We start from the raw sequence: 24,884 nt of genomic DNA on the forward strand, positions 1-24,884 counted from the left end.
GTGGTTTCTCATATTCTGCAGTGGGGTACTGGGTGAGCACACATTCTAGGATTGATTTGGGCTCAGAACAGAAAAGCTCAGCAGGGGTGGTTAGGCATGAGTATTAATTATAAACTCCAAAAAATAGACCAAAAAAATAGACCATGAAAAGGGAGATCAATGACCTAGGCTGGTTATCCTGGATTATGGGTCAATGGCCAGAGGGTCCAGATAGGCTGGAATTGCATCAGCCATGCTGGGACATTACCATGTCTTCTGTTTTACTGCTACTACTCCCCACAAGACACTGAGTACTGTGCAAGTACTTGTCCATTCCCTGTAGCTTTTGCTGATGGTGGAATAGGGCACACATGCAACCAGCAAGAAGGAGGAAGTCAATTGTTAATGGCAGTAGTATCCATCTGAACAGCGAATCAGGTCAAAGTGGACCCAATCCAGCTATCCAGACTACTAACAGCCTCACAATACTCTTGAGTTTCCTGTAAACTCTCGATTATTCTACAACTTTGCCTAAAACCAGGCAAAGTTGGGTCAGAGCCAGAAAATGAAATATTCATCGTAAGTCCCAATACTTTGTGGAGGCAGTAGTTGATTAGAGGTGATTCCAGGTTTTTTCGTTAGTGCAGACAAGTCCTTCAAAAAGTTTAAGTCAATTGCTTGTGCAACAACACTCTTAAACATAAATGCTTTAATGAAATAATGGCTGCACAAATGTGCAATATTTTAATATCACAATGAGCATGAAAAATGTGATGTGATGTTCAGTTGGTGTATATAGATGGCTATTCTTATTTAATACAGCAAGTGAAACAAACACATGCCCCCTTTTGTAAAATGCCATAAAGATCACCATTGTAGAGAATTTCTACCCAGAACCCCACTGGAATTCATTGGAGCACAACCTGTCACAGAAATGCATCACAGTGTTATCATTATAATGTTTTTCTTTAATTGTCATTCTTCAATTTGAAAAAGGAGCCAGGAGTCACAAGTAACGCTAATTGGCACATTTGCTTTATTTATTTAATTATTTATTTAATTATTTATTTAAAACAAACTGGGGTTGTATTCTCATTCTGTGTTTTTCTCTTTTTTCCTTTTTTTTCTTGCCTCGTTTGTCTTGTCTCCTATAGTTCATTCCATCATCACATTGAAAAAGGGAGAAAAGAAAATGGTTTGTTCTGTTTTTTTCTTAACTCACTCAATAGGTTTGGACTCCTCAGATGAACGCAACATTGCACACACACTTGGAACAGAGAGAAAGGGAGGGAGGAAAGCGGGAGAAAGAGAGAGAGAGAGCGCACTCATGGTGGGCAGACAAACACACGCACGCGCAGATCAAACAATTCTGATACAGTGCAAGAATTTTCCCAAAATGATTGGATCATCATTACCAAAAAACTCGCCATAACAACACCAAGAAACAAAATGTTTAAGCCACACTGTTTGACTGGGATTTTTCCTGCTTTTTTTTCTTTAAATGTTTGCCACACAGAGAGAAAAGAGGTTAAGTGGGGAGTAGAAGGGACAAGGAAGGTAGACAGACTCACAGGCGTGAGTAGGAGAAGGGTCAGATTGGAACAAGGAAGGGAGGGAAAGTATGGGAAAGTGGGGAGAGGGAAGGGCAACAGGGAGTCATTTCTGAATGTTCAGGCATTTTCTTGGTCCGCCTTGCTCTCGGTGTCTTTCACTTCTTCCTGCTGGGCACTTTCAGAAGGTTTGGTTTCTTCTACAGCATCTAGGAAAGACAAACACATAAGCGTAAAGAAGTGTGTGACTTAATGTTAATGCTTCTTGTTATAAAGAAATGGAGACTGGTATATTCCCTGTGGGGAGCATGGCTTTTGAGCCACATTGCTGTTTCAAATTTTCTGCTTTCTGAATGCCTTCTTTCCTCCTATCTCTATGAACTCCACACCTCATTTTCTACCTTGTCCTTCTCAAGGTACATTTACAGGTGAAATGGGAATTCTGATAGAAGCTGATGATTGTGAGAAAGAAACTGGGAGTGATAGCTATACTGAATTAATTACACTGAGTTAAATTAAATAGAGTTCAGGGTCTGAATACACAAGGTATCTGCAATACAATAGATAAATTAAGTAATTAGCATTTGAGCCATCTTGAAACAGAAAAAATGGAAGCAATTGGGAATAAAATTAAAATGTAATGTGTTATATAGTCAGAAAAGCAAAGATGTATGAGATTAAAGTGGAAAAATTCAAGATTCTCTGAACAGCTGTTGTTGTGTGTCTTCAAGTCATTTCTGACTTGTGACCCTAAAGCAGTGGTTCTCAACCTGTGGGTCCCCAGGTGTTTTGACCTACAACTCCCAGAAATCTCAGCCAGTTTACCAGCTGTTAGGATTTCTGGGAGTTGAGGGCCAAAACATCTGGGGACCCACAGGTTGTGAACCACTGCCCTAAAGCAAACCTATCATGGGGTGTTTGGCTAGGTTTGCTCAAATGAAATTTCCTTTATCTTTCTTCTGATGATGAGAGTGCATAACTTTCCCAAGGTCACCCAGTGGGTTTCCATAGCTAAGAAGGGATTCAAACTCTTGATTCTTCACAGTCAGTCCAGGATGCAGACCGGTACACAATGCAAATGATATTTCTTATACTAGTTCTAATTAGAGCTCTACCAATAATGGAGCCCCTGGTGGCACAGTAGGTTAAAGCACTGAGCTGCTGAACTTGCTGACTGAAAGGTCGCACGTTCAAATCTGGAAAGCAGCGTGAGCTTCCGCTGTTAGCCCCAGTTTCTGCCAATCTAACAGTTCGAAAACATGCAGATGTTAATAGATCAATAGGTACCGCTCCAGCAGGAAGGTAACAGCGCTCCATGCAGTCATGTCGGTCACATGACCTTGGAGATGCCTACGGACAATGCTGGCTCTTTGGCTTAGAAATGGAAATGAGCACCAACTTCCAGAGTTGGACATGACTGGATTAATGTCAGGGGAAAACTTTTTAACCTACCAATATATCTTATGCTGTGGCATGCAGAATTCATTTGCTGCCACTAATATGAAAATTTTACTCAAACAGATTCTTTGCATTTTAGTTAACAATGTGTAAAATTTATGTATTGTGGGCACATCTTTTTGTGTATTTAAAGAAGAAGCAAACTGGCTTTCCTTTGTTTTAAATGACAACATGGTCTGAATTTGCCAAAAAGAAATGTTCTCCTATGGTTGGATTCAGGATGCTGGAGGTGACAAACCCGATTTGTTCCAGGAAAGTCGTCCTTATGGTTTTCTGATTTAATAGTGTTTCCCCAAAAGGGAAACTTGTGGTAGAAATGGAAATGCATTATGAGGGAGCTATTGATCCTGAGATGCTTCTTCTTGAAGAAGCAAAATAATCTACATTTAATTCCACTGCCTGCTTCTGCCTCTTCCTCCCACGTCCAGTTACAGCATGATGTATGTTGTTGCTCTGTTCTTGTGGCATTATCAAATCATGGAACAACATAGCTAAAACCAAAGATGTATTTGATCCTCTTGAGCAAATCTGCTCTGGTGTTACGCACCTCCAAGCACCTACACTCTCCCTCCATCAGAGAATCAATTCTATTGTAATGTAGATGTAGAGGCCTTGGTACAATTTCTTAAGAATATTTGCTTCTTAGCACACTTTTTAGAGGAAATATAAAGGACAAGGGTGTTGTGCAGGACCATACATCAGTAAACGAATGACTGTTATGAATAAATACAGCATTGATTGCTATCAAACAAAGCCAAGTAGGAGGGGTAGTGTTTCCAAGGTAGAACAGTATTCCCATCTGTCTTTACGTACATTATGTGATAATGGTTTGTAGGCTTTGCTCCAAGTTCTTCTACTGCCCTACATTGGTGAAATTAGGTTGAGTGGGTTTCCGGGTAAAATGCACTCTCTTGGGACCTGCCAAGCTCTCTATGATTTGCCAGAATTAATTAAATTTGAGCACACAACAGAATATTGCCTCAAATACCTTTGTCTCTCTTTTTCAATCTCTCTTCCTTCCACCTATTCACTATCTTTTGATTTTGAATTGGAGAGCGATCTTGAAATGGCCGATCAGAGTGCTCGTAGAAATAAATCATATCAATACTGTGGACTCCTCACAATAACCTCAAGAGATCTGTCCTTCCGGGCTTTTGTATTTACTGTGGATACTTCTCACTCAGAACCAAACATTTCCTTAGCAGTCTGCATCAGCTACTTGACAGACTTACATCCACCTTGATCTTTACTCTGACCATTAAGGAAGAAGAATATTGCCTTTATACTTGTATCTAAGAAATGGCAAGCTGAAGGCACGCTGAGTTCACTTCTCTGTAAATTACAATTTTTGAATCAACGTATAACTTTGTTCATGAAAAATCCACAGGCTGGATATAAATTCCACCGCCATTTATTAGGTGACCATTTATTTAAAATATGGCTTGCCTTTGGCTAGGACTCATAAAAAATAATGTCTTGTTGGAGACAACCTTGTCAATCACTTGTCTGGAAAATTTTCTCCCTCCTTCTCTCACACTAAATATGTGTGTGTGTGTGTAAATATATTCCATCTCTAGTGCAGAAAATCTTCCATTTCCCGATATGTGTTAAAACATGAAATTCAGTAAAAGAACAATGACTAAAACCACCTGACTAAAACCACCTGGAGAACAATAGCAACATGACAATTCACCAAATGCCTCCTTTAAAAAAAAAGTTTTAGTAGCCTTGTTAAACTCATTCTATGAAATACTGTACCACATTAATCTCTTTAAATCCTCCCCCCCCCCCCGGTGTTTTTGCTTCCGTCTCCCAGAATTCTTGGCCTTTGGACAAGCTGGCTAGGGCTTCTAGGAGTTGGTGTCTGAAAAACTGGGAGGGCCACAGGTTGTGCAGGGCTTCTCTATAGTGAACACAGATTGGAAGTAGGGAGGCCTAGAAACATCCTCATAACAAGCCACCCTCCTGAATAACAGTAGCATCTGGAGTACTGCTTTTTTAAGGGGACCACCAAATTGGGGAAGTGTTGCCAGTTCAGGATGATCCCAGACCTGAGGTTTCCAAAGATAACCACTGGCGATGTCATTACACATTGTTCACTAAGAACCAACTCCTTGCTCCTACTTAGAGACGAGGGAGAAGAAACATTTGATCTAACCTATGTGCTTCTAGCCAGAAGATGAATGTATAGCAGAGTAGAAGGTAAATGTAGGTGATACAACTGGTAGAGAAAAAAGAAGCAAAGTACATCAATACATAGACCCCACAGAGAGTTGATTGCAACAAATCAATTGAGCCCTGCAAATTGTTACAAGCTACTACTCTGCTAGCTGAGCTGGAAATATGCACAGTCCTTTTTTTTTCTTGCGCAGAGATGAGCATCCAAATTTGGAGAATTTGCATTCTTATCTCTGACTTGGTGGTGACCTGCAAAAACTGAAGACTCAAGTCTGAGAACCCTAAATTAGGATGAAGATGGGAAATATACAGGAGATGCCATGCCCCCAACTACTTTCATCTTTGTTGCTTATTTGTTCAGTTGTTTCTGACTCTTTGTGACCTCATGGACCAGCCCACACCAGAACTCTCTGTTGGCCATCGCCTCCTCCAGCTCCTTTAAGCAGGGTATAAACTTCCATGTTTATACCCTGCTTAAAATAAATGTTTTCACGCACTCATAATTTTGTAGTAGTATAAGTTGAGAAAAAATGTAATAAGAAAGATTGTTGAATATCTTACAAATAAAAGATAACAGTAGAGCACCTGATGGCAACCCAGGTAAAAGAGTCCAAAGAACATGCAGCAGTACACAACTGCCTTTATGTCAACTGCAGAACAGCAGACTCTTGTCAGGGGTTTTCAATGCTACAGAGTTAAATAATGAGTTGGGTTACATGCACTATTATCAAAATTCTAATTCCTTTAATGCAGTTTAATGAATGTAGCTTTAGCTATTTATTTATTTCCTATAGTTATACACCAGTTTTCTCACCTCAAATGGGGCTCAAAGTGGCTTACAGTTGACCACCTTAGTGGCACATTACACATACAGTGTCTAAAATATAACACATTAAAACAACAAAAAATAAACATATAAATACAATAAAGCCATTAAAATTTTCTGCAGTTCATGAAAATGAGGATATTACTGGAAGACACTCTTCCTTCAGGACCCTTCAGACAGAGGTAAAACAGCATCTTGGGACTTTAAAAACACTTCTTGCTGGTTACATTTTCCTGGACAGGAAGGCTCTCTTTCCCATCAAGAGCAACTGGGGTCTTCAGCAGCTCTGGATTTATTGCTACCACATCATTAAAGTCAATCTCCTTCCCTTGTTGTGTTTCAAATCATAATCATAATCATCTTTATTTATACCGCACCACCGTCTCCCCATAGGGGACTCGGGGTGGCTAACATGAGGCCAAGCCTGAAAATACAATATAGCAAAATAAAATACAAACAACAAAAGAAAAATTACATCACCATAACATACATAAAGTAACAAAACAAAATAAGCAGTGCAAAATAACATAGTAAAAAAAATAGAACACAATGGGCAGGCCAAATGCACAAGATAAAATGATAAAACCCTGGATGATATAGGAGTGGAAAAGTGTATTTGTGAGGAAGGAACTCAAAGGGATGAACAGTGAGGTGAGGGCTTCATTAAAGACAGCGGGGAAGTGCATCATGAAGACAACTCTATAGATGGAGCAGACAGAAATGGGATATGTGGTCACTCTCCAAAGGCACATCGGAAAAGCCAAGTTTTTAGATCTTTCTTAAAGGCTGCTAGGATGGGGCCTTGCCTAATCTTACCAGGTAGCAAGTTTCAGAGCCGAGGGGCCACAGCGGAGAAGGCTCTCTCCCTCGTTCCTACAAGTCATACTTGTAATGGAGAAAGGGGCAAATCTGACTTATGACTCTAAAGCAAACCTATCATGGGGTTTTCTTGTTGGAATAACTGTATTTATAGAAGCAAAACAAAACAAAGAAAGGAAAAGTTCAACCCTTTCAATAATTCAGTAGAATTGCTGTGGAATTGGACTAACAGTACTTCAGGTATACACCATCCAATGACTTTTCATGACCGTTTGTATGAAAATCTGGATGCCCGAAACAGGATGTTTCCTTCCCCGTATGCAAAGCCCATCATGTCGTTAACAATTGTTCTCCAGTGGACCAATTTTCCTCTATCTAATGGAAACAAGTATGATGGCAGGGGAGCACTTTGTGTCATCTGAAGTGATGCTTGCTGTTTTCTGACCCAATTAAGTGGCCTTCTGATTCACCTCCCTGCTTCTTTAATCTGAACGAGCAAAGGCTCTGTTTGAGATGCTTTCTGACACCAGCACCCCTATTCTGTATGGAACGGAAATGCCCCCACGTTCCCCGGATGCTTGTGTGTACACACTCGCATGCATGTGTAGTAAATGGAAAGGAAGAAGGAGGTGACGCAAGGCTTTTTCCTTCTTCCTTTTTTTTCAATGTAAAGGTTTGTGCAGGGAAATGAGAATCACGGCTCTGTTGCTTGCAAGGCATCTCTCACTGTGTCTAGACACCAGCTGCCTGGTTGCCATGGAAACCCTCCAGCTTTGGCGGATGGGCAAAAGCTCTAATGTGTCTCCAGAGAAATCATTCAAGAGGGTGGAAGGGAGGGAAGGAAGGGATTGAGAGGGAGATGCGATTTGTGAATATAATACATTGACCTTGCTATAACTACATTCATGTTCCCGGAAAAGACAGGTTTCCTCACTTCTTTTCAGAGCCACCTTTCACACAACAACGGTCCTGGAAGTTGTGCAAAATGCCTTTTCCTCCTCCACCCTGATGCTCCACCCTACCACCGTCACCATCACAACACTCTCGCTACCTCTCTGAGTGCTCCTTCCTCCATCAGTGCAGACACCATAATTGCCCCAAAAGAAATACCCCAGGGAAGAAGTGATGGCAGACAGACTGTCAGGTGTGCTTAGTGCTATTCGGAGGAAATTCTCTCCCTTATGAATGCCAGTCTCGCCCTACCCATTTGCAGAAAATAACATACCACTCAGCCGACAGGAGCTCTGTCATCTTGAAAACATATTTCATCAGCATACTGTCTGTAGTGAGAACATGTAAATGTATTGAGTGGATTAACCAGTGAACCATGACCTGAAACTGCTTTGGCTGAAATCCAATGGTCTATCTATCCCAACCTGAAAAGATCCATTGAATCAATGGAACATATAAATGTACTGGCCTATAAAGTTCCCACTTATTTATTTGTCATGTCAGGGCAACCAGTCAATTGTATTACATTTCTAACAGAACAAAACAAACAAGCAAGCAAAATGCGAGTTTGGTAGTTGATTAAATGTCCCTTGACCAGTATCTGGCCACTTGGAGTGCTTCTGGTGTTGCCGCAGGAAGGTCCTCCATTGTGCATGTGGCAGGGCTCAGGGTGCATTGCAGCAGGTGGTCAGTGGTTTGCTCTTCTCCACACTCGCATGTCGTGGATTCCACTTTGTCGCCCCATTTCTTGAGGTAAGCTCTGCATCTCGTGGTGCCAGAGCGCAGTTTGTTCAGTGCCTTCCAAGTTGCCCAGTCCTCTGTGTGCCCAGGGGGGAGTCTCTCATTTGGTATCAGCCATTGGTTGAGGTTCTGGGTTTGAGCCTGCCACTTTTGGACTCTCGCTTGCTGAGGTGTTCCAGCGAGTGTCTCTGTAGATCTCAGAAAACTATTTCTAGATTTAGGTCGTTGACGTGCTGGCTGATACCCAAACAGGGGATGAGCTGGAGATGTCTCCGCATTGTTCCTTTCACTATTGGTGGCTACTTCCCAGCGGATGTCAGGTGGTGCAATACCGGCTAAGCAGTGTAATTTCTCCAGTGGTGTAGGGCTCAGACACCCCGTGATAATGCGGCATGTCTCATTAGGAGCCACATCTACTGTTTTAATGTGGTGAGATGTGTTCCACACTGGGCATGCGTACTCAGAAGCAGAGTAACATAGCGCAAGGGCAGATGTCTTCACTGTGTCTGGTTGTGATCCCCAGGTTATGCCAGTCAGCTTTCATATGATATTGTTTCTAGCACCCACTTTTTGCTTGATGTTCAGGCAGTGCTTCTTGTAGGGAAGAGCATGGTCCAGAGTGACTCCCAGGTATTTGGGTGCGCTGCAGTGCTCCAGTGGGATTCCATCCCAGGTGATCTTCAGAGCTCGGGATGCTTGTCTGTTCTTGAGATGAAAGGCACATGTCTGTGTTTTAGATGGGTTGGGGATCAGCTGGTTTTCCCTGTTATAGGCAGTAAGAGCACCTGATTTAAGGAGTCTAGTGTAGTTGGAACTAGCAGAGGAATTTTGGTTACTGTATTCATGGTAGAATGTGCAAAGGAAGATAGATACTTCTGTGGTGTTGAAGGAAAATTCTGAGAGTGCCTTGGACCATGAGAAGATCTAACCAGTCCGTACTTCAGGAAATAAAGCCCAACTGCTCATTGGAGGGAAGGATATTAGAGGTAAAGATGAAGTACTTTGGGCACATTATTAGAAGACAGGAAAGCTTAGAGAAAACAATGATGCTTGGGAAAATGGAAAGAAAAAGGAAGAGGAGACGACCAAGGGCAAGATGGATGGATGGTATCCTTGAAGTGACTGGCTTGACTCTGAAGGAGCTGGGGATGGTGACAGCTGACAGGGAGCTCTGGCATGGGCTGGTCCATGAGGTCACAAAGAGTCGGAAGCAATTGAACAAATAAACAACAACAAATTCAGATACCGAAATAGCATGAGGGGCTCATACAGGAGAAGTAGAGCCAGTGTGGTATAGTGTCAGAAAAGGACTTCAAGATCTCTTATACTCGATTCACAATGTGAACAGACTATAAAAATCAAGGGAATCATTTTGGTTAACCCAGTAAATCTAATAGTCAACCAGGGCTATATATGCTCTAAAGCTTTTTTTAGAAATCAGGAAAACATATCTAGGTAAAAAAAAACTATCCCAAAAGAGCAAAATCTGATTTGTATAGTGACTTAGGGTGCATTTACACTGTAGAATCAATGCAGTTTGATACTACTTTAACTGTCATAACTCAGTGCTATGGACCTATGGGAGTTATAGTTTGCTAGGGCACCCCCTCTCTTTGGCAGCAAAGGTTTGGTATCTTCCAAAACTGCAATTTCCAGAATTCCATAGCATTGAGCCATGTCAGTTAAAGTGATGTTGGAGTCCATCAATTCTACAGGCACCCTGGTTTTCATTATGAGAAAATTAGCTTTTTAACTAATTATCACCCTGATATAAAGTTTGTAAGAAAGAGCATATTGTATTTGGGGCATCATTTCCATTTCCTTCAAAATTTCACAGTTGAAAATTGGAGCACATATAACCAAACACCATCAGAGTATGGTCAGGATGGCAAACATTATTTATTGCGATGAACACACAACACAGAAAAGGAGATGCTAGTTTCCTCTTTCCCAAGCAAACTAGGAAGACCAAGAGTCTCTCACCTAACTCTCCTTCCACCCCATTTGGTTAATGGTGACAAACTAATTTTGCATTTGAACTCAGTTTACAGCAACTGATGTAAGCTGAAGACAATGGCTGAGGAGAGAAACTGGGACATTTGAAAAGCAACAGGAAAAGTGGGATGGCAAAGGCATAACTTGTGCGCCAACTGCACCTGTACCTAAAGTCTGACTTGGCCACGGTGGTCCACGCTCTGGTTACATCCTGAATAGATTACTGCAACACACTCTATGTGGGGTTGCCGCTGAAGACTGCCCGGAAGTTCCAACTAGTCCAACACTCAGCAGACAAGTTGCTCATTGGAGCGCACAACTCTCCTGTTACATCAGCTCCACTGGCTGCTGATTAGCTTCAGAGCTCAATTCAAAGTGCTGGTTTTAACCTATAAATCCCTACACGGTTCTGGCCCAGTTTACCTGTCCGAACGTATCTTCCCCTATAAACCATCAAGGACTTTAAGATTTTCCAGAGAGGCCCTGCTCTCGGTCCCAACACCTTCGCAGTTGTGCTTGGTGAGAACGAAAGACAGGGCCTTCTCTGTGGTGGCCCCCCAGCTATGGAATTCTCTCCCAATGAGGTTCTTGACATTCAGGAAGAAACTGAAATCCTGGCTTTGGAATCAGGCATTTGCAGATTGATGGACTGAACCAGTAAAGACTAAGAGTTATTGGACCACCATGTTTGGATTAAGTTGGATGATGTTTTTAACTCGGCGAACTATCTTTTATGTGTATTTCATAACTTATTTATTAAATATGTTGTTTTTATAATGTTATTTATTGTGTAGCATTGAATTTTTGCTGTTGTTAGCCATTTTGAGTCCCTCCACGGAGGTAGAGAAGAACAGGATAGAAAAGTTCTAAATCAATCAATCAATCAATCAATCAATGGAATAATCTGCTGGTATGGTATTCCTTCCACAAACTCAAACAAAAATAATTGATGACCAAAAGAGTTCTGAATTCCAAAGAAGAAGTTGAAGACAAAGAAAAATCATAGACTCATAGACTTGGAAGAGACCTCGTGGGAAATCCAGTCCAACCCCTGCCATAACATTCAAATGGTGGACAACAAGATTTATTGGGGGCGGGGGGGCTGTCTTCTGGGCAAGAACTATAAAAATAACTTGTTTGATTCACCAAGCACCTGGCTTTAAGTCATAATACTCTCATTTTATAGTGTATAATTCACCTTTAATGATATCGTCATTTGAGAAGGGTTTTTTTGTCCACGCCAAACAGTGTAATAAACCTCACATACATTATTTGAATATTGTATCATAATAAGCTGTATTACCAGTCAAAATAGTATTTCTATCTCTTGTACTTTGATGTAAGATGGTTGAAAGGATTAGGGACATCGGATAACCTGTCCCTCAAACACCTACATAATATTTCTGGCGAGAACAGAATGTGATTTTACCACAGCCACAGCTGTGGAGTCTTTTTCACAGCTTGACTATATAGGCTTGGATACGTTTCCAGCTGGGAGCTGACATCTGGCAGTTGGCAAGAAGTTGTTGCTTCTACAAGGGTTTGAAAAACTATTATTTCCCTTTGTGGCTGCTTCACACAGGCTTTCTTCCTAACCTTTGGAGTGTTCCAAAATTAAATGCGTCTAAGCCCAAGTCTTTTCATTCTTTCTTTCATACAACTTTAATAGCCAGACGAAGCTAAGATTAGAGATTTAATTATTCAAAGTTTCCTCTCAAGGGCAGCAAAGAGTAATTTCCACAGTTTTCTTCCTATTGTAAGAAGGTACTATGCAGTAGTTTTCATAATAAATCCCAAACTGTGAATAGCTTTCAACAACTATGCAGTTTTTAAAGGCTGTTTACAATTTTGGACCAATTATGTACATATGGTTGTTTCACATGTAAACAGCATTTTCTGCATGGATAATAATATTTCTGTGAAGAAATTTAAATTTTGTGCATAAAATGTTGTTCCCTGTACAGAAAACACTGTTTCTGCATAAAAGAACCACATATGGATTTTGCATAGAGTAAATCCCAAGCTGTGAAGGTTTTCATCAAGAATCCTCTTCTCAAGGCTTCTAAATATTTGACTATGTGTTTTTCTGTCATTTTCAAATATTTTTGAATGCTATATTTCATCATGTAATAGTAACATTATATGCCTTTTTTCAGAAAAACGGAGGATGCGACCATTACATGAGGAAAAAGTGTGCCATTATCATGTCTTATTGGACCCATGACAGCTTCACTTATCTGCCGGTTTTCCTTGCATCTATGGCTCTTTACTGGGTTGCGTTCGAGAGCACTGGGTTGAAGAGATTTACAATACCTGCTTTTGAACACAACCCAGTGAAGAGTCATAGCTGCAAGGTGAACTGGCAGGTAGGTGAAGCTGTTTTGGGCACAGTGAGTCATGTGATGTAGAAAACCTGGGTTCTTCCCATGCTAGCTAAATTGTACAATTGGGCAGCAATACATTGGTGTGGCTCACAAGGCATGATAGAATAGAATCATAGAGTCATAGAGTTGGAATAATCCTTATGGGCAATCCAGTTCAAATCCCTACCAAGAAGCAAGAAAATCACATTCAAACCACCCCTGACAGATGGCCATCCAGCCTGATGATTCAAAGTATGCAACGGTTATGTGAAGGGAAAACAAGAAAAGGGGGATGTGGCTGTTATGCAACTATTACAGAGTGAAATGTATTTTTTCCATCCTTAAATAAGATGGATGCATGATGTTCTCCCTCATTTTAATATAATATAGTAATATAGTAATATAACTGTTAACTAGTCCAGTCCAGGAAGCATAGTATTCTTTCTAAATGTATGAATCAGACCTCACCAATGGGGCAGAAAGAAATCCTTTGGATTATTTTTTTAAAACAAAATAGAAATGAATTTTCTTTGTCCAGATCCTCAATCAATGTGGGTCTTCTCAGTAGTAGTCCTATACCCCACTATGGTATGCCCTTTCCAGAGGAATCCCCCAATTCCCTCTCTAATAGATGTTTTGTGCCAAGCAAAAGCATTTGTTTAATTTGAATGTTACTAATACATGCCTAGGGTGCTACTGTTTGGTGGGAAAGTGAGGCATGAATTTCATGAATTCCACCAAAAGTTTTTTCAGATTGCTAAATATTGTTGCTGTTTGGTTTGCATGTCAATATTATTATTTCATATGAAATATTTTTGCCACGCAAGCCCCACAAATGAAGAGACAACACACATGGATGGGTTAACTATGGGCAACGTTACTTGATGATACCTAATTAATCTTTATAACTTTGTAACTTTATCACTTGCAGTCAGGACTAAAATGTCTAATAAACTTGGCAATGAACTTGATAATGAACTTGACAATGTACTTGGTAAGGGTAAAGCCTACCCCTCGGCTGCTAAGGGGATCTTGACAAAGTATTATTTATTTATTTATTTATTTAGTTATCTGAAACATTTATATTTCACCCTTCTCACCCCAGCAGGGGACTCATGGCAGAGTACAACATATATATGGCAAACATTCAATGCCAGGACATAAAACCATAAATACATTGTTGTTCATGTTCATTCATTCAGTCATCTCCGACTCTTCGTGACCTCATGGACCAGCCGACGACAGAGCTCCCTGTCGGCCGTCACCATCCCCAGCTCCTTCAAGGTCAGTCCAGTCACTTCAAGGATGCCATCCATCCATCTTGCCCTTGGTCGGCCCCTCTTCCTTTTAACTTCCACTTTCCCCAGCATAATTGTCTTCTCTAGGCTTTGCTGTCTCCTCATGATGTGGCCAAAGTACTTCACCATAAATACATACAAACATTAAAATCACTTACATCCACATTAAAAGTTGCTTAAAAACCATTCTGTCCTGAGAATTTATTGATGTCATATTCTCCAGTTTCTAGGCCTTTATTTACACTGTAGATGAGGTTTCTCACTCTTGGCCTACACTGAAAAGGGGTGCTTTGGGTGTGCACCAAATTGAGATCCCCTGCTGTTTTGAGGTATGCCTATTTAATAGCCTGCACCTCCTAATTTGCCCTGCTAAAACAGTATAGGGTAGCTGAACTCCCCCCCCCCCCCTTAGAACATAAGGGAAAAAAATCCTACCCGGTCCCCCATGGGCAACCACTTCAGCTATAATGTTAATAGGCGGGAGGTGCAGAACCTCCGACAAGATGTTCTTCCTCTTCCAACATGGCAGCAGAATAAAGAAGAGGGCAGACCTCCTGCCGAAACTCTGACACCCCCCACCCGTAGAAATTAGTCCCTTGAGGGACTGCTTTCTGTTAGCCTCCTTCACAGGGGAGGCAGCAAACCTCTCTCCAGCCCCAGCTGAATGGGGATCAGAAACTCCTTCTCTTAGTTGTTGCTGTTGCTGTCTAAAATGTCCACTAGTTAAATGCATGTTTTTGTGCTGCTTTTGCTGTTAATTATATATATATATATATATATATATATATATATATATATACACATACATACACACACACACACACACACAGATAGATAGATAAGAGATAGAGATATAGACACATACACACAGAGGGGTTTTTATTTGAGTTTTATCTGTATTTTTATAAGCTACTGACAGCAATTTGTTACAGAGAGATCAATATACTGAAATAGGATATCATATAATATAAAAATGTTGGTGTTTTAATGCATTACTTAAAATAATTATGAAATAGCCCTCATTTCAGTGACAGTGAAGCAAGCTGTTGCACTTTGTCTTCAAAATAACACTTCCAGTTGTTCTCTGATAATAAAACAGGTACATGCCATTTATGAGTCACCTGAGCACCTATGGACACTTCTCCAAAAGCCTGACTATAAGATATTGCCATGGTAACAGGATCCATCTCTAGTATAAAAGGATATTGATCTCCACCGCATACAAAAATGACATGCTGGGATACATGATAAAATGACTCTTTTCCTCTATTTTCTTTCTAATATTTATTACTGGAGTCACTGAAGGTCCTTTAATGACACCACAGTGTAATTTTGTCATTCTCTGTACAAAAGAACGGGGAGAATAATGCCATCCTCACAATTTCAACGTAATTGTTATAGTTTTCCCCTCTGTCTCTTTAATCAAAAGCTTGCGAGTACTCAAACATTTTGCTGCAATCATTGGGTATTTCTGGGATTCTCGCCCACCTCGCTGATAAATGACCTAGTTGGGAATACATCCAACCTCACTAGAGCATTATATCAAATATATTGGAGATAGGGAGCCATTTTCAGCCAAGGGACCAATTTCCAATTTAGGAAAGCTCTCATGGGTCACGTTTTGTACAAAAGGGGAGGAGGTGTTACAATTACAGCACACAGGGCAGGTCCAAGGGCAGAGTAGGCAAGTGAGCAGGGCTAGATGTATTTCCTTCCAATGTGGATATTTCTTACCAAACAATACAGCTCTATTATAAGGAGATATAAGCCCTGTCCCTTAGGCTTGCTCAGTTCAGCACAAGTTTTAAAGGTACACCAACATTTGCAGAAGTGGATCTAGAAGAAGTGGCTCTTATGCAGCTTTTGGACCCTAATTTTGCATCTGTTAAAACCTCTTGCTAGCCCCGCTTCCAGTTCACAACCCTCCATTTTACTCAAATTTTAAGTGGTTTTCAGTCCAAAACTATACACCACATCACTCCACTCGCACTAACTCCACCCCCAATATCTTTGCTTTCAATAATGTCTAGTAGCAAAATCACATCCCTTCTGGCTGACATTTTGGCCATGGTAAAGGGGTTTTCATGTGCTGTTAGAAAGGTGTTTCACAAGAGAAGTTTGGGAAAATTGGGTTTCATCCCCCAGACAATTGCTGTTTTTCATTTAAAAAACACATGTGCAGACCAAATCCAGCCTGCCATGTCATTTTATATGGCCTTCCAGATGCTGAGACACAACTCCTGCATTCCTTATTGTTAGACATCCTGACTAGAACTGATGAAGAAGAATAAGAATTTTATTTTTCTACTCCGCCTCCATCTCCCCGAAAGGACTCGGGGCAGCTTACATGGGACCAAGCCCAGGGAGAATACAATTAAAACAGAACAATAGCGAATTTCAAATTAAAAATAGCATAAAACAGCATAACAGCACTAAACAAGCATCAAGCAACAACAGACTAATTTTGGAGGGGGGAAGGAGGCCAGTATGCGAAACTGGTTAAAGGGTAAGTGGTTCAATAAAGTGGATGAAAACGTATAATAGCATAGGAAATAGCATGGAAACAGAGCAATTAAACAGTATCAAGATTAATTTAACTTAACCTACAGATATGAGTAGTAATGTAATATAGAAATTCAGATTAAATCATGATTACGGTCACGAAACAGGTCGTTGTCATAGGAATCATCAGTTGAATGCAGGACATCCACATCTTTAATTCCTTGTGGATGTGGAAAGTGAGGGTGCCACCCTAATCTCCCTGGGGAGGAAGTTCCAGAGATAAGGGGCCACCACTGAGAATGCCCTTTCTCTCATCCCCACCAACAGCACCTGAGACGGGGGGTGGGAGCAAACAAAGAACATCCCCAGAAGGTCTTACGGACCATGTGGACTCATAGGGGAGGATACGGTCACGCAGATAGGCAGGTCCTGAACTGTTTCGAGCTTTATAGGTAATAACCTTCACCTTGAATTGGGATTGGAAACTTGTGATATAGGAGTATCTGGAAGGCTGAAGTGTGTTCTGTTCAGTCAAGATAGTGGGATTTGAATTTAGATACAAGGCTTGTGGATATGATGCCCACTGTTAAAATGTCCTTAAACCTTACTCATTACCCATTATCCCCATTCCATGTGTGATTAGAGATGCGTCCCCAGTCCTCCCCTCCCCACCCCACACACACACACACATGCATGCAGACTTCCACACATAACCACCAGCCTTTATTGGAAGGAATCAGAATTTTAGCACCAAACTAAAAAAAAAACCATGTCTGTATGTGAAACTCATTTGCAATCAGTGTCATGGTCTTGTCAGCAGCAGAACTGACAGGCTACCATACCTACACTACACTAAATAACATACCAAGTGGCACCTGCCTTACTATTGTAGCGATAATAATAATAATAATAATAATTATTATTATTATTATTATTATTATTATTATTATTATTATTTATTTATTTATATCCTGCACCATCTCTCATCAGAACTCGGGGTGGCTTACAAATACACAAAGATACCTGACATAAAATACATAACACCTTAGTCCATACCTTAATTGCCACACAGGCTTCCAACAATAAACATTTAGTTAAGTGGCTGATAAGTTTGGTGTATACATGGAGAGCCCTAGAAGACTCAAACAAGTGTACTGATGGCTCCAATTCCCTAATTATCAAATGAGTTGAGACATTTCTTCCAAAATCCCCAAAACTCTATTTTGGGAATGCCAAACAGCAGAGGGCACTGTGTTGCTATTCTCATAAGAAATAAATGTCTATCACTGTGGTCCCTAACACCACACTGAAACATCATGTTTCTAATAACTTATACCTTTTAACATTTTCAGGATATGGGGCTCCAGCACCAAACAAAATCATATTCACTTCAGGTAAAGGAGACAACCACTTTGTATGACATAACATGGGAAGGGTGGGTGGCTGCTACTGTCAAGCAACCAGTAGTCCAAGTAGTGAGAGTAATCAAGCCTTCTTTTGTTTATGCAAAAATTACTTATTTTAGAAAGGACTTAAGCATCAACAAATCTGAAGTATCAGATTTTCCCAGACCATTAGCACAGCTAATGTCCCCATAGGGACTAGACCTTGCTATTGAGGGTCATATACATCTGACTCAAAGACAATCTACAGAGTCTGCTAATCCATACTTCTGAGAAAAAGGCTCATTGTCATTACATAATAGAAATCAGAAATATGTGGCCCTATTCTTTTTGGCAGTCCCACTATACAATAAAATGTATAATCTTGGGTTGTTCGGCACATGGAAATTGTATACAGACAGTCCCTAAGTTACAAACACCCAATTTACAAATGACTCATAGTTACAAACAGGGGTGAGACAACAGGATGTGAGAGAAATCCATCCCTTGGAAGGAAAATTCAATCCTGAAAGAGTTATAATGGCGAAAAGATGTCCCTACTGAACCTTTATCACCAATGCTTTTCACAACAAGCCAAATTTTTCAAAAGCCAATTATCACAGAGAGAGAAAGTGAGATAAAATCTTCTGAACAGGGGCACAAACAGAAAACAAACACCACAGGGGTGTTAACACTTTCCTATGCTATCCAAAGTGTGTGTGTGTGAACAATGAACTTATACTTTAAAAATGTGTCTGCTCCAACTTACATAAAAATTGAGCTTAAGAAAAAAAATTACAGAACTTATCTTGTTTATAACTTGAGAACTGCCTGTACCCAGAAGTATCTAGCAACCATTTTAGCTAAAATATGATATATATTTTTTGTATTCTTGAAAAATGGGGTGGGGAATGGTTCTGATCACTTACATTTTGTTAAGAATCCCTCCATATTTTGGTGTGCTCCAGTCACAGTGGGATCCAGAAGAGTAAAAATGAACTCAAGAATCACCAAAGCTGCCCTCTTCTATTATATAGAATAATTAGAGGAAGAGAATATATTTTTATCTTTCTGGCCTTGGCAACATGTTGAGCTATTTTAACATGAAACCCTTATTAAGATACAGCGAGCATTTAGAAGTTCAGCTAATAATAATTTAAACTTTGGTATATTTAATCTGCAAAATGCTCTCTAGACAACACATGAGTTTGCTAAATTTATGGATCTATTTTATTTAAACTCCCTTAAAATGTAAATACCGTATTTCATTGCATAATTGTTGCCACCGAATAATAGTGGCATCCCCCTTTTGGAGTCCTGGTTTTGGTTTTATGGGATTCCTCACATAGTTCACAGATGTTACTATTATGCGAAGGGACAGCACCAGCCCAATTGGCTCTTCCATCCAACCTTTAGAGCAGTGATTCCCAAAGTGGGCGTTACCGCTCCCTGGTGGGTGCTGCAGCGATCCAGGGGGGAGCGGTAATGGCCACAGGTGCATTTGGGGGTGATGAATAACTGTAAGGGGGTGGTGAAAGCATAAAAGAAAGAAGAGAAGAATTAGAAAATTGATTTCCAGGGGGTAGGCCAAATAAGTTTGGGAACCACAGCCCTCCATAGCTCAGAGGGAAGAGCGATCGGGCAGGTGAGTTCACCTTGTAGATCTAACCAATTGGTAGCCAAGGGAAGCCCCATAGCTGCAAAAATGTTCCTCATGTAAAAGTTGCACCCCCTCCCTCCAAAAGGAAATGAAATGTGACTATGTGATGAAATTTTGTAGTTGCCAATATCTGGAACAGATCAACCAGCCTCAGTTTGTGTATTAAAAATATTGTCGTTGTAAAGGGGACAAAATTAATATAATCAGCAACAAATGAGGGGTGAGGGTGGGATCAGTTCTGTGGCAGCTGCATGATGTGCAGAGTTGATTTGGGTTAAAAGAACTTTGAGCCACACATTAACAAAAGACACAGGTTTCTCTGGAATTTACTCCAAATCTGGAGCAAACCACAACTTTGGGTCCAAGACTAAGGCTCAGGCAGTCTAGGGACACAGGTTGGCACCTATTTTCCTCCAGCTGGCCACCCTGCTGCTTCAACTCCCAGTGATCCTTCCTCAGAGACAGGTTTGACATCAAACAAAGCACTGGAGAAAAGGGTGAGAAAAGAAGGGGTAATTCCTTTCTTCCCCCTCCCTTCAGCCTGTCATCCAGGAAGAACCACCAGCCATTTAGAGGTTGAGCCTCACAGCAATGGGATGGATGTCCAGGGGAAGTAAGGGCAGCCATCTAGCAGTACCAATGATTAGACTCCCTTCTACCTCTGAAGCAGCCCATGGGCCATCCTGGGGCCGATCCAGAGTTGAACCATCTGAATCTGGCCCAGGATATTGTACATGTAGAACTAGCCACAGTGTCTTTATTGTGAGAGCCAGTATAAAGCAGTGGTTTGAGTATTATTTATTTATTTATTTCAAACATTTGTATCCTGTCCTTCTCAACCCGGGGGTGGGGGGTGGGGGGGACTCAGGGCAGTTTACAGCCAGCAACAATTCAATGCCAACACATACAAACAAAAAACAAGGTAACACGAACTAAACATTAGTTAAAACATTAATTTATCTTGTCATGATTCTGAAGACCAGGGTTTGAATCCACATTTGACCTTATTTACTGACTCAGGAACCTTGGGCAAGTCATACTTTCTCAGCCTCAGAAGGAGATAAATCTGATAACTCTTGCCAGAAAATGCCATGATATGTTTGCTTTGGTGTCAAGGCACACAACAACAACAAAAATGTCTCAATAGCACTTTCCAGGATTGCTGCACTGAAGACATGAGTTTTGCAAGTATTGCATTAGGAGACATATGCAGCAATTCATACATTTCCTAATACAAAGTCTTGGCTTGTGTTTTAGTGATGGCACTGGTTTAAAAAATTATATCAGTTCTTTGATAGCACTGGCATCACCTGGGGTGCATGGGTATGTGTGAAATCTGCCAAGATACACCATCACACCATCAGAGAGGGTGACACCAAAATGACTGTCTATAGATTGTTTGTACAGCGTGTGTGTGTGTGTGTGTGTGTGTGTATCCTTGAAGGTGATAATAACCACAAAAACAATTTCCAATATACCTACAAGACTAAACCTATGCTCACTTTGATCCTTCTAATGTGTATGTGCTTTAGTAAGAGCTGTCATTATTATCCACTTAAAATTGTGTGGTTTTGTCTCCACATGCTGTAAGCATGCACTGGTTTTTGTTTTTTGTTTTTTAGATAGTCACTGACTTTGTCAAATTTTCTGGTATTTTTACTGCAATGGTCTGGTGCAGGACATACCATCAAAGAACACCATTAGCAGAAAAGGGACAGAATTCTGATTGGTAAAGGATTGCATGTGTTATTAGCTTTTGCTTATCAATACAGGTTTAAAATGAAGGCACAAATATGTTTTCTTTCCCCTTGTTAATTCTGTGTGGGTGTGCCCTCTTTAAAAAGTGTCATATCTTAAGTTTGAAATCTGTTGTATAATTTAAAAAAATGCTTTCTCACACTGATCTTGACATTACATGTTCCCTTGCTTCTCTGTTGGGAGCAAAAGCAAACAAGCACCTTGGTGATTTGTGCAAAGTGAAAATTTAGACTGTTAGCTAAGAAATATTCGTGTAATTCTAATTGGTAAACTTTCAAAAAATTGCTTTTAAACATTATAGTTCTTCACATCTCCTTGCCAGCACGGCCTGTTACTGGGGGCTATAAACCAAAAAGTAACATTAGCTGATTCCAATAATGGATGTAAAGCACCAAATCACAGAAAGGTAATGAGAAAGTCCACTTAAAAACACCACTACTTTGATACATTTCAGTCTTCTACTTGCTAACATGCATGGATGATTTCTAGCTACTTTTCTCCTGGATGTATTTATATTGCAATTCTGAAATGCTCATTCAGAAGTAAGTTCCATTAAGTTCAATGCTGACAATTGTGCCATCACCGCCCAAGCAGGGAGCTTTGAACAGAAGCTCTATAAAGCTTCAGGTGCTCTTACTGTCTGTTACAGGGGAAACCAGCTGATTCCTAATCCATCTATAACCCAGACACGTGCTTTTCAGCTCAAGAACAGACAAGCATCTTGAGCTCTGAGGATTATCTGGGAAGAAATTCCACTGGAGCATTGCAGCACACCAAAATATTTGAGAGTGACCCTGGACTGTGCTCTGACTTACAAGAAACACTGCTTGACTATCAAGCAAAAAGTGGGTGCTAGAAATAATATCATAATATCGTATCGCAACCAGACACAGTGAAGACATCTGCCCTTGCGCTTTGCTACTCTGCTGTTGAATACACATACCCAGTGTTGAACACATCTCACCACATTAAACAGTGGATGTGGCTCTTAATGCGAAATGTCGCATTTTCACAGGATGTCTACACCCCACACCACTGGAGAAATTATACTGTTTAGCCAATATTGCACCACCTGACATCCACTGGGAAGCAGCAGTCAACTATGAAAGGACTGAGGCAGTGACATCTTTGGCCCATTGCCTGTTTGGATATCACCCAGCACACCAATGCCTTTAATCAAGAAATAGTTTTCTAAGACCTACAGTGATATTCACAGGGACACCTTAGCAAGTGAGAGTCCAAAAGTGGCAGGCTAAAACCCAGAACCTCAAGTCATGGCTGATATCAAATGAGAGACTCCCTTCAGGGCACACAGAAGACTGGGCAAATTGGAAGGCACTGAACAGACTGTGCTCTGGGATCACAAGATGCAGAGACAACCTTAACAAATGGGGCCACAAAGTGGAGTCTACAACATAAAAGTGTGGAGAAGAGCAAACCACAGACCACCTATTACAATGCAGTCCGAGCCCTGCCACATGCACAATGGAGGATGTTCTTATAGCAACACCAGGGGCACTTCAAGTGGCCAGCTACTGGTCAAAAGACACTTAGTATAATGTCAAGTTTTTAAACTTTGTTTGTGTTTCTAAATACATTACAACTGTACTCTTGGTTCACTACTGACACATTAAATAAATAAATGGCTTTTTACTCCTTGTGAAACTGTGAAACTTCGGCTGTTTGGGACTTCAAGTCTGAGAATTGTTTAGCACTGCATCTTGTTGAGGGGTTAAGTCCAAATATCTGACATATACTATGCAATTATAAGGATGCCTAAAATCATATGGTTACATCTACATGCACTGCAAGAATGAACTGTTATTTTAGTTGCCGCTGGTTTTCCATAGTTGCTGATTTTGTCAAATTTTCTAGGGTTTTAGCTACAATATTATGGTATGGTCTGTTGCAGGAAGAGGTCAATGAGGGTGACACTATGGCTTAATGCACAGAATGACACCAACCCAAGTGACACCACTGGGTCACCCATCTTTCCATTGCAACAAAATGCAGAGGTGTGACTTTTAATGCTTTCTCATTAACACCCCAATGAAAGTCAACTATTCTATTCCTCACTGGAAGCTACTATTAGCCCCAGGAGTCCAACAATCAGAATTCTTGCTTCGTGTAATATCGTTACAGACCAATCCATATCCCTCACTAGAAGTAAGTCTCATCAAAATCAGTGAGACTTACACCCTTGAAAATGGGTGTAGTATTTCTTTTTAACCACATTGCATCTCACCACCCACACCTCCCTTGCCATCAAACACATTCACTTGAAATACAAAAATGCATGCAATTTAATATACACCAAGTAAAAATCTACATATAATTCAGCATGAAAGTACATCTCAGAAAATGTACCTTTGCCCTCTAAGATTGCAGCGAGAAGTGATGGAAACATATAATGACACATGTAGCTTAAAGCTCCTTCTCACTCCAATTTTCTGCTTCTGGTAATTCACCCAGTAAAACAAGATGTCCTTTAAGGACTAAAAGCAAAAACATGAAAGGTACAGGGAATTCAAAATGGATGAACTTACACTGTCCTTTCATCCTCCCAAGGTGATGATGCAAAAGGAAGACACATGCAGCTCTGATAAAATGCAGGCCCCTTTTGAACGGCTGTCATCAAAAGAAGCAAACCTGCATCTCGGCTTCCGCTCTCCCTCGCAACATTGAGGAAGGTGAGACATGAAGAATGAGATCATTCCATTGTGAGTCCTCCAGCACCAGCAAGCAGTGCAGCAGCCAATGAAGGGAAGCAGCCTAGGCACAGACTTTTCCTGTGATGTCACACTTTCATCACATGTTTTGTCTCAACACAGCACTATGGAAGACAAACAGTGCTCTTACTGGCATCCTTCTATTGCAGCACACTGCCCAGGTGCCGGTTTGTGTTATGTTTTGAGGTTTTTGTAATTTTTACCCTTAGGAACACACACGTGCAACTTTTTCCATAGAAACATAAACATTTGCAAAGTATGTCAAATTATTATTATTATTATTATTATTATTATTATTAATTTCATGCACAACAAGATTGGTACACAGGAAGCAAGATCACTATGCTGGCTTTTGTATTTGATCACACATTGGACATTTCCCAAGTGTCTAGGACTGTGATGTATCGGCAAATGATGTGTACAGATTTAAGCAGGATGGCCTTTTGCAGCTGATAGATACAAATTTTGTCAGCACCAGTTGTTTTTAAATGCTGGCCAAGGTCTTTTCGCACTGCACCTAGTGTGCCACACTGGGACCACCTTTACTGGCTTGTGTCAGAGACCTAGCATTATTATTATTATTTTACTGACACAAAAACACAGTATGTCACAGCAAATGAGATCTATATGCTGGATTTTGTATCACAAAATCACAAGTTGAACAATTCCCAAGTGTCTGGGACTGTGTAATATAT

General features: G+C 40.6%; 1 protein-coding gene across 1 annotated transcript in view; it reads right to left on the reverse strand.

Annotated features, from left to right (window-relative positions):
* Positions 1–992: 992 nt before the first annotated feature.
* The window catches only part of GAP43 (growth associated protein 43), an 88,572-nt gene continuing 64,680 nt past the window's right edge, over positions 993–24,884 (reverse strand). Inside the window, exon 3 of the mRNA XM_060770788.2 lies at positions 993–1,738. Within this exon, the coding sequence (XP_060626771.2) occupies positions 1,650–1,738 (89 nt within the window). The 3' untranslated portion in view covers positions 993–1,649. The remainder of the gene's footprint in view (positions 1,739–24,884) is intronic.

The sequence above is a fragment of the Anolis sagrei genome, chromosome 3, assembly GCF_037176765.1.
Source record: "Anolis sagrei isolate rAnoSag1 chromosome 3, rAnoSag1.mat, whole genome shotgun sequence".
NCBI lineage: Eukaryota > Metazoa > Chordata > Lepidosauria > Squamata > Dactyloidae > Anolis > Anolis sagrei.